At 41.1% G+C, this 17,755-nt stretch overlaps 1 protein-coding gene across 1 annotated transcript in view; it reads right to left on the bottom strand.

Annotated features, from left to right (window-relative positions):
- SECISBP2L (SECIS binding protein 2 like) overlaps nt 1–10,727 on the bottom strand; it is a 63,799-nt gene extending 53,072 nt beyond the window's left edge. The window contains exons 1-2 of the mRNA XM_049781499.1: nt 10,331–10,727; nt 2,539–2,717 (exon numbers count right to left, since the gene is read on the bottom strand). Of these exons, the coding sequence (XP_049637456.1) occupies nt 2,539–2,717; nt 10,331–10,354 (203 nt within the window). The 5' untranslated portion in view covers nt 10,355–10,727. The remainder of the gene's footprint in view (nt 1–2,538; nt 2,718–10,330) is intronic.
- Nucleotides 10,728–17,755: the final 7,028 nt, after the last annotated feature.

Below are 17,755 nucleotides of genomic sequence, written 5' to 3' on the forward strand. Positions count from 1 at the left end.
TACTTTACCACTGAGTCGCATACCCATACAATATCTGTCACTCCGTCCTCAATTTCCTCTAGATTTCTCTGCCTGAAAGGTAAACACCTGCTACTGGATCTGGCGGAATAAAGGTAGCAAAGTTCCTACCGACGATAACAACTGGGACAACTGTCGAAAAATCAGGCCACGGTCTCATTGTGCAAGATGATCACCACAACAGGCGATCAGATTCTTTCACTTCCTGTTCTTCAGCTAAACCCCAGGGCCCTCCTACTCCTCTCCCGTATTTACCAAGCTACTTGGCCAAGTTCAGCTCCTTTCCTGGCTACCCTCCTTGGCAATAGAAGCAGGACGAAGAGCCAAAGGAAGGAAGAAAAGAAAGAGGAGCTCTGCCATCTCATCCCTCGCATTTGGGCTTCTGCTAGTACTGTTCCTAAAAAGCACCGTAAGACTCTCCATATCCCCACAGTCCTCTTTGGCCACAGTCTACAGTCAACAAGTGAGGGGCTGGGAGGAGTTAGAGCAAGGCACTCTTCTCACGACTCCCAGAGTAAAATTAAAAAAGATCTCTGCCATAATTCTAAAAGTAACTTTGATCTGCTGGTTTATTTGTAAGGTTAAAAAAATTCCAACAACTAATCAAGAAAGCAGAGTGATAGAATGAACAGCAGGGAAGGTGTGAGCTTTGCATGCAGCCACTTGGTTCGATCCCTGGCACCACATCTGTTCCACCAAGTCCACCAGGAATGATCCCTGACTGCAGAGTCAAGAGTAGGTCCTGAGCACTGCTGGATGTGGTTCAAAATCAAACAGGGGCCAGAGCGATGGCACAGAGGTAGGGCACTTGCCTTGCCCGCAGCTGACCCAGGACAGGCCTGTAAGGTCCCCAAGCCAGAAGCGATTTTTGAGCGCAGAGCCAGGAGTAACACCTGAGCATCATCAGGTGTGACCCAAAAAAACAAAAAAGAAAAAAAGAAAACAAACAAAAATCAAATGTATCATATTGCATATTCAGCCATTTAGCAATTGCAAAAATGTATTGTTAATGAAGTTCACAAATCACTTGAATATAGTCTCATACTGATCAAAGGTGTTTTTTTTTTTTTTTTTTTTTGTGGTTTTTGGGTCACACCCGGCAGTGCTCAGGGGTTATTTCTTTCTCCAGGCTCAGAAATTGCTCCTGGCAGGCACAGGGGACCATATGGGGCGCCGGGATTCGAACCGATGACCTCCTGCATGAAAGGCAAACACCCTACCTCCATGCTATCTCTCCAGCCCCTGATCAAAGTTTTTATTTATATAAATGCTAAGTTTAATTGAGGAGGATCCCTTAGTATCTACTACTTGTTCAAAAAACCACTACGCCTTAAGGTTAACTCAGGCAGTGCTTAGTATTTGAGAAAGATCAGACATTGTAGCAACTCTGTCTTGGCATATCCGGATGCCACAGTGGATCACAGATTACTGCAAACCCAGTGTACTGGTGATCACATTTGCCTTCACATAAGGGGCTATAGATGTGGAAAAAGGGCTAACTGTGTAAACAATGGAGCTGCCAGCCACCTCCTACGGTATCCCAGAGTGCAGGAGGAATACCATTTTCTGTATGTGTTAGAACATTAAAGAAGCTGAAAGTATTTTTAACCACAATAAAATGAACTCAGTGAAGTGCTAATCATTTGGAACCGCTTAGCATGGTTAGAAAGATCAGAAAGATAGTACAAAGGATAAGAAAGGTGTTTGCCTGGCAGGAGGCTCCAGCCTCAAACCTGGTTCAAATCCAGGCATCACATTTGGTCCCCTGAACACACTTAATATGGCAAAAAAAAGTTATACACACACTGACCACTATTTCATACATTATATCTGTAGCACGTTTTACTAAATTATCTAGTAATGATAGCACTCAAGCTTAATTTAAATAGAATCAGTTTAGAGATAGGCCAATTAACCATAAAAGCTCCAAAGTTAAGGATTATCTTTTGTATTTCCTTATACCAGACCGTCATGGTCATTATGATAAAAAAAAAAAAGATAAATAATGTGATGAGATAACTAATCTTAAAAAAGGGTTTCCATCACTTACTTCCATCTGAATTTATTCCTCCCCCACTTTTTGGGGGCTGGGGAGGCTTGGGCCACACCTGGCAGCACTCGGGTTACTCCTGGCTCTGCGCTCAGAAGTTGCTCCTCCTGGAAGGCTGGGGGATCATATGGGATGGCAGGAGTCAAACCAGGGTGTCTTGGCCAGCCACGTGCAAGGCAAATGCCCTACTGCTGTGCTATCGCTCAGACCCTTATTCCTTCCTTTTGAGTGAATTTATTTCAAGTTCAATGAATTAGTTTAAGAGATATAAACTAAGAACTCCATTTCCTCTTGAAAAGAATGACAAAATAATCTGTCAACTACTTGCAAATCTCTACATCATTTGGTTTTGTATATCCTCTTAAAATAGAAAAACAGTTACTGTTTAAGTTACAAAAGAAAAAGCATGCTTTGCCAATTTTGATATTTTCATGCCCCTTTATGTTCCCCTAAAAAAATAAACAAATTACCTATTAGACTGATTTTCTTGCACAAATGGATAACAAGTAATCAAGTAGCTGGGAATTGGAGTTGGTTCTACACCAGAAACATTTCCATTTTCATTTGGGAGTGCCATAGGGATCATAAATGTATCAGGATTCTTCTTTTGAGGTATAAAAGGTTCTACCTCAGCTGACAGCTTGACATTCTTTAAAGAAAAAGTGAAACATTAATAAATGAGCAAAGTGTCTTAAATAATACAAGTTCTTCATTAAACAATAGAAATTACAAACAGTAATTAATCTCTCTTCAGTATACACAAAAGATTAAAAAAAACAGCAAGTGTCCATTTAAATATCAGCTAAGCACGATTGTTATTCAAATAAAGTCAACAAATTAAAAATAGAGAAAATTTTATCAAAGGTTAGTACATTCCCAATGAAATCGTTTTCTTATGTAACAAAAGCTGTTAAAACAATCAAAAGCACAAGGAAGTCAAACAGAATCCAAAAATAGAGAGAAATAAGAAGAAATCTAGCTCTTCAGACAAAACAATGTGTTTTTAAGTAATTTTGTTAAGGGGAAAAATCATTTAAACAGAGTTCTGAAGGATAATTATTTTATATTTGTTTGAACAATCTAAAAGACATTCTATTTCTGTCTACTTCAGGAAATTAGATTAGTATCATTAAAAGGAAGGAAAGTATCTTTACTGAATTAAAAAAAAACTAAACATAAAGGGGGGAAAATTCTGGTTCACTTAAACTGGGGGTGGGGAATGGGGGAATGAACTGTGTCCCAGTGAACAAGATAGGCAAACTACCCTCTAATACATATTTCTTTAGAGTTTATTTTGTAACTTGTCTTAAAGCAGACCCATAAAGACTTCTGAAAGTACTTCAAAACTATAGTGTTCAATGATGCACATGCAGGTGATGAAACCATGAAAAAGCAATTGAGACCCGTAAAAATCAAGGTATTCTAGGAGAGAGGGAATTATTCAGAGAAAAGAACGAACTCTGATACTAGTCAAAGGCTCAACTCTTACTAGGAAGCTACATTCACATGTCAGTGCAGTTTTTCTAAGCAGTCGTGAGCAGCCCAGACCCAAGACTGGGGAAAAGAAGAGAGCTTTAATCCATCTTTACTCTCTTCTTTAGGGTCATTTTGTAGAGTAAAACTCAAATCTGGGGGCTAGAGAGTGTACATGTCTGCATATAAGGCAAGTTAAAGACACACATAGAGAAGGATAGAAGGCCTCAAAACATAAAATGACTTAAAATTGGACTTTTTTTTTTTTTTTTTTTTTTTTGGTTTTTGGCTTTTGGGTCACACCCGGCAGGGTTCCTCCTGGTTCTACGCTCAGAAATCACTCCTGGCAGGCTTGGGGGACCATATGGGATGCCAGGATTTAAATCATCAACCTTCTGCACGCAAAGCAAAGGCCTTACCTCCATGCTATCTCTCCAGCCCCCTAAAATTCGACTTTTAATTGGGTGTGTGTATGTGTGTATGTGTGTGTGTGTGTGTGTGTGTGTGTGTGTGTGTATGTGTGAGTGATAGAGAGAACTGACAGACTTCTATATCCCTAGCAGTAAAACTCACCTTATAATAATTCAATTATATACTGTTTTTAAATTTTTGTTTAGACTTAGCAACAAATTTTTAAATTAAGAAAAAGACACTTCTGTAAAAGTAAAACGTTAAAAATATACTGATATTACAAACTAAAAAGACAATTCATTGAGTTCTTTTTGGTTTTTGCTTTTTAGCCACGCTGGGTAGGATTCCAGTGACGACGTGATACCAGGGATCAGAGCTGGGTTAGCTAGGTGCAAGGCATACACCGTGTACCTGCTGTATTATCACAACCCCCTTAAAAGATGTTTAGTGGAACAAAGAGATCGTACAGCAGGTAGGGTGCTTGCCTTCACTGCATATAGCCTTAAGACCCAGAACCAGAGACTAAGCTAGGTGTGGTACAACCACCCCTCCCCCATAAAAATTAAAGCTTTTTAGTGAAAACAACAATTAAAAAGCAATCCAGTATTCCAAACTCTAAATGCAGCTACTTCAAAGCAATAGTCCTAACCAGAACCTTACACCAGCAAACACATCAGGGTGGCATTAATTAGCATCTCCCACCAAAGGGCAGTAGAGCCCACTGGGGCTAGGAAAAAAATATGAACTATCCAGAGTAGTACTATTAGTCCAATACCTTCCTCCCTACGTGGTTTAACTCTTAAGTCTATTTGTATAATACTAACCAGATATGAAGTAAATAATGTGAGTTTCTGTGACCTGAAGGTAGTTTAATTCCAACAGAGGAGGAAAAAAATGTTTGTAATGCTAACTGTACATGCAACTTATTTTCACTGTAATAGTCACAAGAACTCAGTATTTAATCAGGGGGCTGGAGAGATACAGCTCAATGTGCTGAGTACAGGCTCTGCACACAGGAAGCCCAAGTTAGATCTTCAGTACTACGTAAGGTCCCTTGAACAAGGCTGGAAAAATAGCTCCTGAACACAGTCCAGAAAAGCCTCTGAGCATCGCTATGTGTGCCCCTCCCCAATAGAATAAAATAAAGGATATGATTCTACCAGATCCTCAATATGAAGAAACAATACTAAGTATAAATAAAATTTAAACACAGTATCTCAACAAAAATGGAAAAAATGACTTTCCTTGACATAGATCCTAAAATCACACCAACTCATAAATTTAGTAACAACAAACTCACATTCTAGCTTGAAAGTTGCAATGAGTTTTTTATTCCTGGTTACAAATGTAGGCAATCATAATGTTCCAAATATGCCACATGTAATTTAAAACTAATATCTGTGCAGAGGCACTAAATATGCCTTTATTTAAATAGGAAAAGTCATAATGGCTTCTATTCTAAGTGCAATCCAATATATCAGAGTTCAACAACAAAAATCCAACTGAAATGACCCTTTGTTGTTAGTAAAAAAAAAAAAAAAAGAGAGAGAGAAGCAGCTGTAGACAACAGCTGCACAAACAGAAGATGTCACTAGCAGGAACACACTGGCAAACTTTCTCCAACACTTAACGCTGGATGGCTTTGAAAGTTGCTTTTTTGTGAGTTGGCACCCAAGTCACTCAGTGTAATGTATATGATTATGCTGACAAGCACTGTTATAATCCCAAACTATCACTTGAAGTTTAAATGATAAGTGATGATAACCATATAATCAAGCTCATACAAGCACCATCAGTTGTGCCCCCCAAGCAGATAAAATAAGATGTCACTAAAAGTTGACACTATGTTGTGAACAATCCAGAAGACCTCCCCCAAAATATCAGACTATTAAACTGTTTAAAACAGTTTATTCGACAAATGTAGTTAAATCACTGAGAGAGTATGTAAGTTGACAAATAAGATTTAGTACAAGTTCTGGGAAAAGCCAAAATTGTTTTAGTTAAAATTTGGCAAACATCACCACTAACCACACATCAAGAGGAAATGCACATTAAATTTTGAGAGAAACCTCCACAAGAGTGCAAATAATCTTCCCAAATGAAGCAACAGAAAAGTGACACCCACTTAAGACCAAAACTGAAGCAGAGCATAATAAGGCCCTCTTCCCACAGTGGAGTTTCATTCTGTGCCACACACCTACAGGAAGAGAATGTGGAAACCCTTCATAGTCTATGTTAAAGGGAAAGGACCTATTAGAAATAAAGATATTTTCCATCTCTTGTTCAAAGATTCAAATGTGTTCTGAAGAAATCAATTATTGATGCTTAAAGAGATACCTGCTGCTGCACTGTTTGTGTTTGGAATGGCTCACAGGGAAAGTCTATCTCTTGCCAAAATAAACTGTACTGATAAGTATATATGTATGTATTTACAGAAACAAATACATATCCAATACAATATACATATATAATATACATATACAAAAACATATACAATGTTTAGAAATAAGAAAAAAGTTTAAAACATTAACATAAGAATGCACATTTGCTAGCCATATATTTTTCTCCCTTTTTTGCTTTTTAGGCCACACCTGGGTACTCAGGGGTTACTCTGGCAGGCTTAGAGGACTATATGGAGGCCAGGTATCGAACCCAATGCCCCACATGCAAGGCAAACACCCTACCCACTGAACTATCACTTCTGCCCTCTCCCTTTGCTTAAAGCAGAACCTATGGGCCAGAATGATAGGACAGAGAGCAGAGTATTTGCTTTACATGTGGCTGACCTACATTCCACTTCCAGCATCAAATAAGGTCCCATCAGCCCTCCCAGGACTGACCCATGAGCAAAAGTTTTGAGAATCACAGGTAGAGACTAAACAAAGCAATACAAAACAAACAAGAATCGAATTCTATTAAAATAGAATAGGTTGAAAGATAATACAACCTGCTGGGCACTTGTCTTGCATACAGCTAACTGGGTTCAGTCCTCAGCACCCCAGAGGGCCCCTGGAGCCTCACAAGAGTGATCCCTGAGTGCAGAGCCAAGAGAAAGCCCTGAGCACTACCAGGTATGTTTCCAAAACCAAAAAAAGATCAATAATTAGAAAAAACAGTATTTTAAATTTAATACTAGATTTCTGGATTATCCCATTTTTGGCTTTGATTTTTGTGGGGTTTTTTGTTTTGTTTTGTTTTGTTTTGATAGGATTTCCCCTAACTTCTTACCATAAACAATAAGTTTCTATTTTCCTTTTAAATTCTCCAACAACAAAAGCATTAATCACTATGCAACTGCCTCAGAATATAGTCTCAGCTACATCCCATAGGTTTTCCTAAGTTGTCTGACTTTTTCACTAACCTACAATTTTAACTTTCTCTTTACAGCCAACAGGATAATAACTTTCATTTCCGAATAGTATCTTCACTAGAGCTTCTTTTTTTTTTTAAGTAGTAGTGTTGTTATTGTTGTAGTTTCTAAGTTTGAAATTAAGACCTCATCACATACATGAGGCATGTTCTATACAACAGAGCTACACTCCCAACCTCGAAAGTATTGTTTTCAAATAGTCATTATACAATTAGACACTCAATTTCATCATAGTATTCTCAATAATTTACATAATTTCCCTTTTACAATTATGATCAACAATGACATACTTTATTCTTTGATTAAAAAATCTATATTTTTAAAAGAGATCATTTTAAAGCAGTCGTATAAATACCTTCAAGCAAAGACTAAAAATGATTAGATTTGATTTTAAGTTACACTGTGCAATTCTCCAAGGAATTTAATTAAGATAAGAGCACAAAGTTTGCATTAAACAGTACTTATTTTTTTAACCACACACTTCAGGGAATTGTTAAAAGGATATCTTGAGTAAGCTTTAAAGCCCGGGGCATTTTCAGAGAACCTGAATACAAACCACCACAGGTTTAAATGTGGGGGGAAAAAAACACATGTGAGAAATGTAAATTCAACACACATGGATATGGTTCTTTTTTTTTTTTTTTTACCTATTTTAAACCACTACATGAATTAAAATATAAAGGCATTTTATATTTTACTCCAGATAATCCGGAAAAGCTCTCACAAAATAGCAAAAATAATCCAAAAAGCGCCACAATGATAAAAATCTTTCGAGTCAAGCCTTTCACCATTAAAAGTTAATGGTTTTTAATCTTTCTTCCCAGGTAAAAATAATTGTGGGCATCGAGTCTCAGGAAAGTGCTAATATAAGAAACTTGATTCCTTCCTGAGCACTCTGAGCCCCCAAATCAATTCCCTACAAAATGAAGCATGCAAAGTAGCTCCTTTTTTTCGGGTGTTGGGAAAGAACGGGTGGCTCAATTTATCCCCTCACCTAAGATTAGCTTGGGAAAAGAAGTAAGTTAGAGATACGGGAAGATAAAAAAGAAAATGTATTTCGCAGAAAACCTTTCGAGAGATTCCGCCCCCGCAATTGTGACATGCCTATAGGCTTTTTAATAGTGGGTTTTGCCAAGAGGCTCTGGTTCGAGCAATGAACTCATACCTAGCATGCTAAAAGTTACCTGCTGAAAAGTTCAGGATCTTTCTTTCCTCTAGGATGGAAGGAGCCAGAAGTGCACATAAGGTGGCATGACTGAGCACAGTTCTGACTTGCCGGAAGGCTGAAAGGCTTCACCTTTTCCTTAGTGCTACACAACCACAAAATCGCTCAAGACTGATTTCCAATTTACCTCTCAGGCTTGGCCATCTGGGCAATGTGAATTCCTAACTTCAGCAATGGGATTTGTTCACCTGAACAGAATGCTCAAGCTAGCAGCAAAATATGGATGTGTACATGGTATATATATATATATATATATATATATATATATATACATACATACATATATACATACATACATATATACACATATATACATACATATATACATAAATGCATATATATACACATACATACGTATCAGAGTTCCTTAAACTACTTTCCTTTCATTTCAGTATATCCATGCCAGGGTTCAGGAAAAAAAAACCTTAATTTTGTTTCCAGTTCCTATGTACTTAGAAAGCTTTTCTACGCCAATATGCACAAGGAAGCATGGAAGCTGCACCTTGTGGGCCCAAGAGGCCAATAAATACAAGAATATGGGGGGGGGGGGGTGGGGGCACTCTTGTCTCCTTTAATTAAGGGACAATCACCCATAAGTAAAATAATTCAGAAAAAAAAAAATCATTGCTCTTTATTTTCCCTAGATCTATGTGCAGGGCGAGGCCAGGGAATGGAACAGCGGATAAACTTGGATTCCATCAAATTATAAACAAGTTTTCTGAGATAGGTCTCGAGAATGGAAAATACCAAAAAGTTTGGGGTTGAAGGAGAATTTTTTTCTTTCTTTCTTTTTTTTACACCGGCATCCACATTGCCTCCCAGGCTCCACTAAGCCCCGGCTATCCAATGGAATAGAATCAGATGCAAATAAGAAAAACAAAACATGAGACAGACCATTTTGGGACTCGAAAACGAACGGGGGGGGGGGGGTGCTTTCAGGCACCTTGCATCCCATATTCCAAATGCAATCTCGAAGTCCCTCCGGGGTGGTTTTGGGGAGGGGGGTGCATTTTAAAAAATTTTAGCTCCGGGCCGGAGAGATACCATGGAGGTAAGGCGTTTGCCTTGCATGCAGAAGGACGGTGGTTCGAATCCAGGCCTCCCATAGGGTCCCCTCTTGAGCCTGCCAGGAGTGACTTCTGAGCCTAGAGCCAGGAGGAACCCCTGAGCACAGCCGGGTGTGACCCAAAACAAAACAAACAAAAAACAACAACAACAACAAAACAAAAAAATCTTGGCCAGAAGGAGCAAGTGGAAGCAATTTCAGCATTTCCAACCCAGGCCAAATAAATAAATAAGTAATCAAATAAATAAATAAAAACCATGCACAGCTCCCCAAAAGCCCGGGACACCCCTCTGTCCCTAAACCCCTTCATCTGTGCTGCCCCAACATCCTCCGACGAGGGTGGGTGAATCTTTGGGGTGGGGTGCCAAAACCTCCCCCCAAATCTTGCCACTTGGGAAGCCAGCAGGGAATGGGGCTGGCTAGCTCGGGGTCTGGCTGGGGGTGCTCTGCAAGTCCAGACCTTTCTTGGGGGCCGAGTGTGGACAATCTGGGAGTCTTGGGACCCCCTTGGGTCCATGCCAAGCAAAGAGGGGGTGCAGAGGGGGGCACCCCTGGGGGCCCAGGGCCTAGGGGGGTGCAAGTGGGCATTGCAAGAAGCATTGGAGCCTGAAGCAGCATCTGCAAGAGTGCACGGAGAAGTTGGGGTGCAGGGGCGCCCCAGGAACCCCAGAGGCAGCGAGGGGACCCCCAAGGCCCCCCCAGCCCCCTAAGGCCTACCTGGTCTGCGGGGGCTCGGTCCATGGCGCCTGCAGCTACTGTCTGTGCAGAGGCCCCCGGGCCGCTTTCTCCATGGCCCCCCGCTCGGACCAGCGCCCCCAAATCCGGCGACGCCACTGGCCCGGGAGGCGGCTCCAGCCCCGGCTGACGGAGGAGGAGGCGGCGGCTGCTGCGGGGAGGGATCACCTGGACGGAAGCCGGAGAGGGTCTGAAGACGCGTCAGACGGGGCAGCTTCGCGGAAGTAAATCAGCTGTGACGGAAGCCGAAGTAGGACTAAATAGGTCGCTTCCGGGAGGGAAATCGCTCACGACAGGAGCCGGAGTGGGACTGAATATGTAGCTTCCGGGAGTGGAATCGTCTGGGACGGGAGCCGCAGAGGGACTCAACAGGTGCGACGCGGTGGCGACTGCAAATAGGGGATCGCTCGCGATGGAAGCCACTAAGGGACTCAATAGTCGCAAAGTGCAATGGGAAAAGGAGGCGTGCAATTAGTGTTGATCCAACCGGGAGGCACACTATTACATACTGGCCACCACATTGGCCAACCACTACAGATTGCCACCACATTGGTCCACTACTACAGACTGGCCACCACATTGGCCTACTACTACAGATTGCCATCACATTGGCCCAATACTACAGCTTGGCCACCACATTGGCCCACTACTACTGCTTGGCCACCACATTGGCCAAATACTACAGATTGGCCACCACATTGGCCCACTACTACAGCTTGGCCACCACATTGGCCAAACACTACAGATTGGCCACCACATTGGCCCACTACTACAGACTGGCCACCACATTGGCCAACTTCTACAGACTGGCCACCACATTGGCCCACTATTACAGATTGGCCACCACATTGGCCACTCATTACAGATGGCCACCACATTGGCCCACTACTACAGACTGGCCACCACATTGGCCGTCTACTACAGGTTGTCCACCACATTGGCCAGCTACTACAGATTGGTCATTAGAAAGAGAATGAGTCAGGAGACTCCACAAATACTAGGTCATTCACTATCAGGCCCAGGCCAATTCACATCTAGACTCAACCTCCAGGCTGAATTCCATGCACCTAGTTCCTAACCTCTCATTTTTCCCTAGAGTCTGTCATAGGACTCAACAGGTAATTACACGTTCTCATGTCTTCCTCCACTGTACTTACTGATTGTTCTTTTCTCTCCTGCTCCCTAGCTCTTTGAGGTAAGCTATTTCTATGAAACTGGATAGAACAGATTCAGACAGACAGACAGACAGACAGACAGACATCCAACACATTACCCCACACACACACCTCTTTCCCAGGAATTCAGGCTCAGCTCCAGAAATAAGAAGGAAATGAAAGACTATGAAAGCTAGATTATATTTAAGAGGAGGAAAAGACAAATAATTGTTGGGGGGGGGAGGAGAGGAAGGCTGGCATAAGTAATAGCTGGAAAAGATCATTTATTTTAATGCTGTAGTAATACTTTGAGAGTCATCAGTGAAGACTGAATTGCCTTTGCACTAAGTTTAGAATGTTGGTGTGGCTTTGTTTAATAAGCCTGCTGGTCTGTGATGCCCCTAACTGTATTTAAGTTAATACAATGTTGGGAATTTGGGAGTGAAGTGGGATGAGAGGGAATGGGTCACAGACTTTGTGCTCAGGCATAACTCCTAATCTATTCTGGGACACTCTTGGCAGTGATTGATGGGATTATATTGGGTCAATAAGATTTATACTGAGGCCAGGGAGCTCATTCAAAGGAATTAAGCACAAGTTTTACAAGCCAGGGGCCCTGGTTCCATCAAGAGCTCCCTGCCTCACTTCTAGTAACTAACTGCTCAACACAGAACTAGGGTGTAACTAATACCCAGGCCCAAATAACAAATAAAAGTATCATATTCATGCTGTCTGAATGTAAAGAGAAACAGTTTTACTTATGTATAGTGATATCATTTAGTTAGTTTTACTAATTCATTTGCCTCAAATTTTATAAACACACAAACATAAAGTATAAATTCTAGGTGAATGAAAAATTCATACATTGTTAGGGTTCTAATTCCTATCAGTGAATGCCGAATGAATTTAGTTTTGCTCAGAAAAATGAAGCTATTTATAAAATGTAGTTTTGTTAAAAAACAGATGATCCGGGCTGGGCGGTGGCGCTAAAGGTAAGGTGTCTGCCTTGCCTGCGCTAGCCTTGGATGGACCGCGGTTCGATCCCCCGGTGTCCCATATGGTCCCCCAAGCCAGGAGCAACTTCTGAGCACATAGCCAGGAGTAACCCCTGAGCGTTACCGGGTGTGGCCCAAAAACAAAAAACAAAAAACAAACAAACAAAAAAAACAGATGATCCTTCTCTGCAATTAAAAAACAGAGCTCTAAACTGTCAAAATGTCTCTTCGTTGGTGGTCTCTGCTCTGTGATACTCCCCTATGAGTAAAAACATACACTATACCAGAATAATTAAGTTATTAATATACTATCGTACTTTGTTTCCCTAAGGAACACTTTAAGAAATTTTTTAAATTTTGGGCCCGGAGAGATAGCACAGCGGCGTTTGCCTTGCAAGCAGACGATCCAGGACCAAAGGTGGCTGGTTCGAATCCCGGTGTCCCATATGGTCCCCCGTGCCTGCCAGGAGCTATTTCTGAGCAGACAGCCAGGAGTAACCCCTGAGCGCCGCCGGATGTGACCCAAAAACCAAAAAAAAAACCGAAAAAAAAAAAAAAACAAAAAAAAAAAGAAATTTTTTAAATTTTATTTATTTTTAGTTATTTGGGGCCACACTCAGTGATGCTCAGAGGTTACTCCTGGCTATGCACTCAGAAATCACCATATGGGATGCGGGGGAGATCGAACCACGGTCCGTCCTAGGTTAGCACATGCAAGGCAAACGCCTTATTGCTTGCGCCACCGCTCTGGCCCCAACTTTGAGAAATTTTAATTATAGGATCTTTCTACATTTTGGAGGGCCTTATAACTATGAAATAATTCTTATCAAGAATCTTCTATTCCAAATTGAAAATGATCACTCTGGACAAGAACTGGGTGCTGAAAGGAGGTAAAGTGAGATGCATGATACCCTTCAGTAACAGTATTGCAAACCACAATGCTAAAAAAAAAATGAGATGAAATAGAAGAAAAATGTCTGCCAGAGAGGCAAGAGTATGCGGGGGAGGGAAGAAAGGAAACTGGAGGAGACACTGGTGGTGGGAAATGTGTACTGGTTCAGGGATAGGTGTTGAACAATGTATGACTGAAACTCACTCATGAACACCTCAGTACATGTGTACCTCATGAGGATTCAGTTTTAAAGACTAATTTTCAAAAATCTTCTATTCCTAAGACATTTAATGTTAAGTGTCATTTATAATTTTAAATTGTCAGAGTGCCTTATTATTTAATAACACACATTAGGAAAATTTTAGAATAGTATTTGAGTTTTTGTTAAAGATAGAAAAAAGGGCTGGTTTAGCAGGTAGGGCACTTGCCTTGCACATGACCAACTTGGGTTATATCCCCGGCACCACATAAAGTCCCCTGTGTCCTACAGGAGTAATTTACTAAGTAGCAGTTAATTACTGTGGTAGGGAAGACCATGTTTGTCTTGTGGGCGAGCCATACACTGAAAAAATAATTATTACAAATGAACGTGAGTGTTATGCAAAAGGAAGTATGCAAAAGGGAGGAAGTATGGTAGGTTCTATCATAATGTGGAATGAAGGACCAGCAAAGTCATATTTAATTAAGTAGCATCTAAACAAAAACCTGGGACAGATGTTGCAGCAGGAAGGCACTTGCCTTGCACACTGCCCACAAGTTCTATCCCCAGTTCCACATATAGTTCCCCAATCCCTGCCAGAAGTAATCCCTGAACACTGTCAGGTGTGACTCAAAAACCAAAAAAAATAAAAATAAACTAAGACTTGAAGGGAGATTAGGGACTATGATTAATAAAGGAGAAGTAGGAAGTTTGTTCTGAGAAAAAGAAATGGTATGTGTGAGAATGCTGAGAGGTAAGAGAGAAAATTAAATTCTTTCAAATGAGACAAATTTCAATTTTTTTAAATGAGAGTACAGCATAGCAAAATTAATCCAATTGAAGCAGCAAGGTGTCTCAGAAGAGGAAGATACAGAAACCAGAGGAAGGGCTGGGGAGATGACTCAAACGGCTGGAGTGTATGTATACTTTTTATGTAGGAGCCTAAATCACCTCCTTGAACCTATTTGTTCCCCTGATCACCACCAAAAATGAGCCTAGAGTAGCTCCTCTTTCCTAGACACTGGATGAAGCCAATAAATAAATAAATAAATAAATAAATAATAAATAAAAAGCAATGGCTAAAGAAATACAGGGATTAAGCCTCTTGCTTTAGATGTAGGTGACCCTTGTTCCATCCACAGTGCTACATGGTCCCCAACCACTCATCAAAAGTGGCTTCTGACCACTGACTTTGGATTAAAAATTAAAAAAAAAAATGATGTCAAAACCTAGAGATAGAAATTGGGCCCGAGAGATAGCATGGAGGTAAGGCATTTGCCTTTCATGCAGAAGGTCATCGGTTTGAATCCCGGCATCCCATATGGTCCCCTGAGACTGCCAGGAGTGATTTCTGAGCATAGAGCCAGGAGTAACCTCTGAGCGCTGCCAGGTGTGACCCCCCCCAAAAAAAAAAAAAAAAAGCTATTTTACCTAGATACTTTGGTTGGGGAAATATCTGTCTACTGTCTTGTTTCTCAGCAAAGTAAAAGGCAAGGTTATCTACTGTTGATAAAAATGGACATTTGTGATTATCATGAACTTGTACATATTCAGCAGATACATATTTAAGATATATAATGTACAAAATTATACCCAAAAGTTGTTTTGCTTAGCTTTGGGGCCACACTCATTAGTGCTCAATGGGCTCAGGAGACCATATGGGATACTGGGAATCAAACCAGGGTTAGCAGCATGCAAGGCAAATACCCTACCTGCTATACTATCACTCATGCCCTTATACCAAGTTTCTTTTAAATTACAAACAAATAGGGGCCTGAGAGATAGCACAGCAGCGTTTGCCTTGCAAGCAGCCGATCCAGGACCTAAGGTGGTTGGTTTGAATCCCGGCATCCCATATGGTCCCCCATGCCTTCCAGGAGCTATTTCTGAGCAGATAGCCAGGAGTAACCCCTGAGCACCGCCGTGTGTGGCCCAAAAACAAACAAAAATTATAAACAAATACTAACCTTTGGTATTGACAAATGCATATGTCTATGTAATTTAAATCTCTACTGAAATAAAGGATATTCCATTATTACCCTCAGTGGACTTTTGGTTTCACCCCCCTCAGTGGGTTTTTGTTTTGGAGGGCTTTGAGAATCTTGGCTTTTGTTTTAGATTGGTTTGATTTGGGGAGTCATACTAGGTAATTAATTCCCAGAGACTACTCCCAGTATGTTGTATGGTATCACTCCTGACAGTACTTGGGAGACTCTGCAGGGCCAGGATTCAAACTTGAGCCTCCTACGTGAAAATGATGTGCTCCAGCCCCTCCTCATATAGCTGTTTTAAAAACTTCTCTACTTATATCAAATACATATTTTATTCAAAGTAGTTTTCTTCCTACCTATACCAATGTCTGGCACATAACTAGTACCCAATACCTGTTTGTTGAACAAACAAACAAGATGTGATAAGATATTAAACTGGAATTCTTTCGTCCAGTATTGGATTTTGTAAGGTTTGTGCATTTTCTCAAATGAACAGGACTCAGTAGGATGCAAATAGAAGTTCCTTTCATTTTTATTCATATTTTCCCCCCCATATTCTCTCAGAACTGGACTAGGAAGATTACTCAGAGGTCAGAGATTTATACTTTGCATTTATAAGGATTCCAGTTCTATCCTAGCATCATTTGACTTTTCTGACAGGAGGCTCATAAACACCACCAGGAATGGCCTGACAACTTCAGCGCTGCTGGACCTGAGCTGCTGCATTTTTAGGCCTTGGAATTAAAATTTCTGGCCTAGTTGGAGTATGGCTAAAATTTTTTGGCCCTGGCCAAAAACAAAAAACAAAAAACAAACAAAAAAAAAACCCCACTAAATAAGAGATCCTTCTAAAGAAATGTTTGCAAAGTTCTCTGCTTCTTTTTCTGTTCTGGATAAAAGTTCATGGGGCCGGGCGGTGGCGCTGGAGGTAAGGTGCCTGCCTTGCCTGCGCTAGCCTAGGACGGACCGCGGTTCGATCCCCCGGTGTCCCATATGGTCCCCTAAGAAGCCAGGAGCAACTTCTGAGCGCATAGCCAGGAGTAACCCCTGAGCGTCACAGGGTGTGGCCCAAAAACCAAAAAAATAAAAATAAAAAAAAATTAAAAAAAAAAAAAGTTCATGGTGAGGCAAACGATGTTTCTGGGTAAAGCCTTTGCTTTTTTTACCTGAGCTTAGTCCTGCTTTAAGTTGAAAGTTGCCAGTGAAAGGAGCTGGAGCCACAGTACAGTGGGCAGGGCATCTATCTGCCTCACACACAAATGACTTGGGCTCCATCCCTGGCCTTTGATATCATTTCTCCTATCTGCCAGGAATCATTACTGAGCACAGAGGCAGGAATAAACTGCTTCTGTAAATTGTAAACCCAGTAAACTGAGCTCTGCTGGGTAAGCCGAAACAAAACAGAAACAAAAAATAAAGAGTTTGCAGTAAGATATGTGGAAAACCCACTTTTATTGTATTTATCGAGGACCTGGGTGGTTGTTGGGCCAGTGTTGAGTGTTAAAGGCTCATTTTCCATCTTTAACATTGATCTCCTTCAAAAGTCAGGGGCTGACTAAGTTTTTGGACTCCTCCATGATGGGGCTGCCGGTTTCATATGGTACAGCGTCTCAGCTACACAGCTTGCCTGAAATTCTGGAGCAATCACTTATACCTCTATTCTCCACCCTTGAGTTTCTGAGAGTTTATTTTTCTGTTTGGTTACCCTAAGGGTTCAGTCTGGCAACCTTTTTAACAGGCAATCCTTTTTTTATTTTTTTATTTTTGGGCCACACATGGTGGTGTCCAGGGGTTACTCCTAGCTCTATTACTCCTGGCAAACTCAGGATGCCTGGGATGCTGGGGATCAAACTCTCTACCCACTGCGCTATTGTTCCAGCTTCACTTCAGATAAAGTTCTCTTTCCCTTTTTTTCCTACTTCTCCCCCCTCTTTTGTTTTCTTTTTTTAGGGTGCAGTGCCAGAAATCAAACCTAGTTCTCCTGAATGTGAATGAGCCAAGTGCTCTCCCACTAAGCCATATCTACATCCCTGAGACAAAATTCTCTATCCCCAATGTGTGACCACATTTTCCCTTACTTAATTTGTGGTAACTCCTAGCTAGCTAGCTACCCATCCTTCTATCACCCATGAATTCATTTCCTTTTTGGAATCGAACATAGGGAATTGTACTTCTG

This window comes from Suncus etruscus, chromosome 10, assembly GCF_024139225.1.
Source record: "Suncus etruscus isolate mSunEtr1 chromosome 10, mSunEtr1.pri.cur, whole genome shotgun sequence".
Lineage (NCBI taxonomy): Eukaryota > Metazoa > Chordata > Mammalia > Eulipotyphla > Soricidae > Suncus > Suncus etruscus.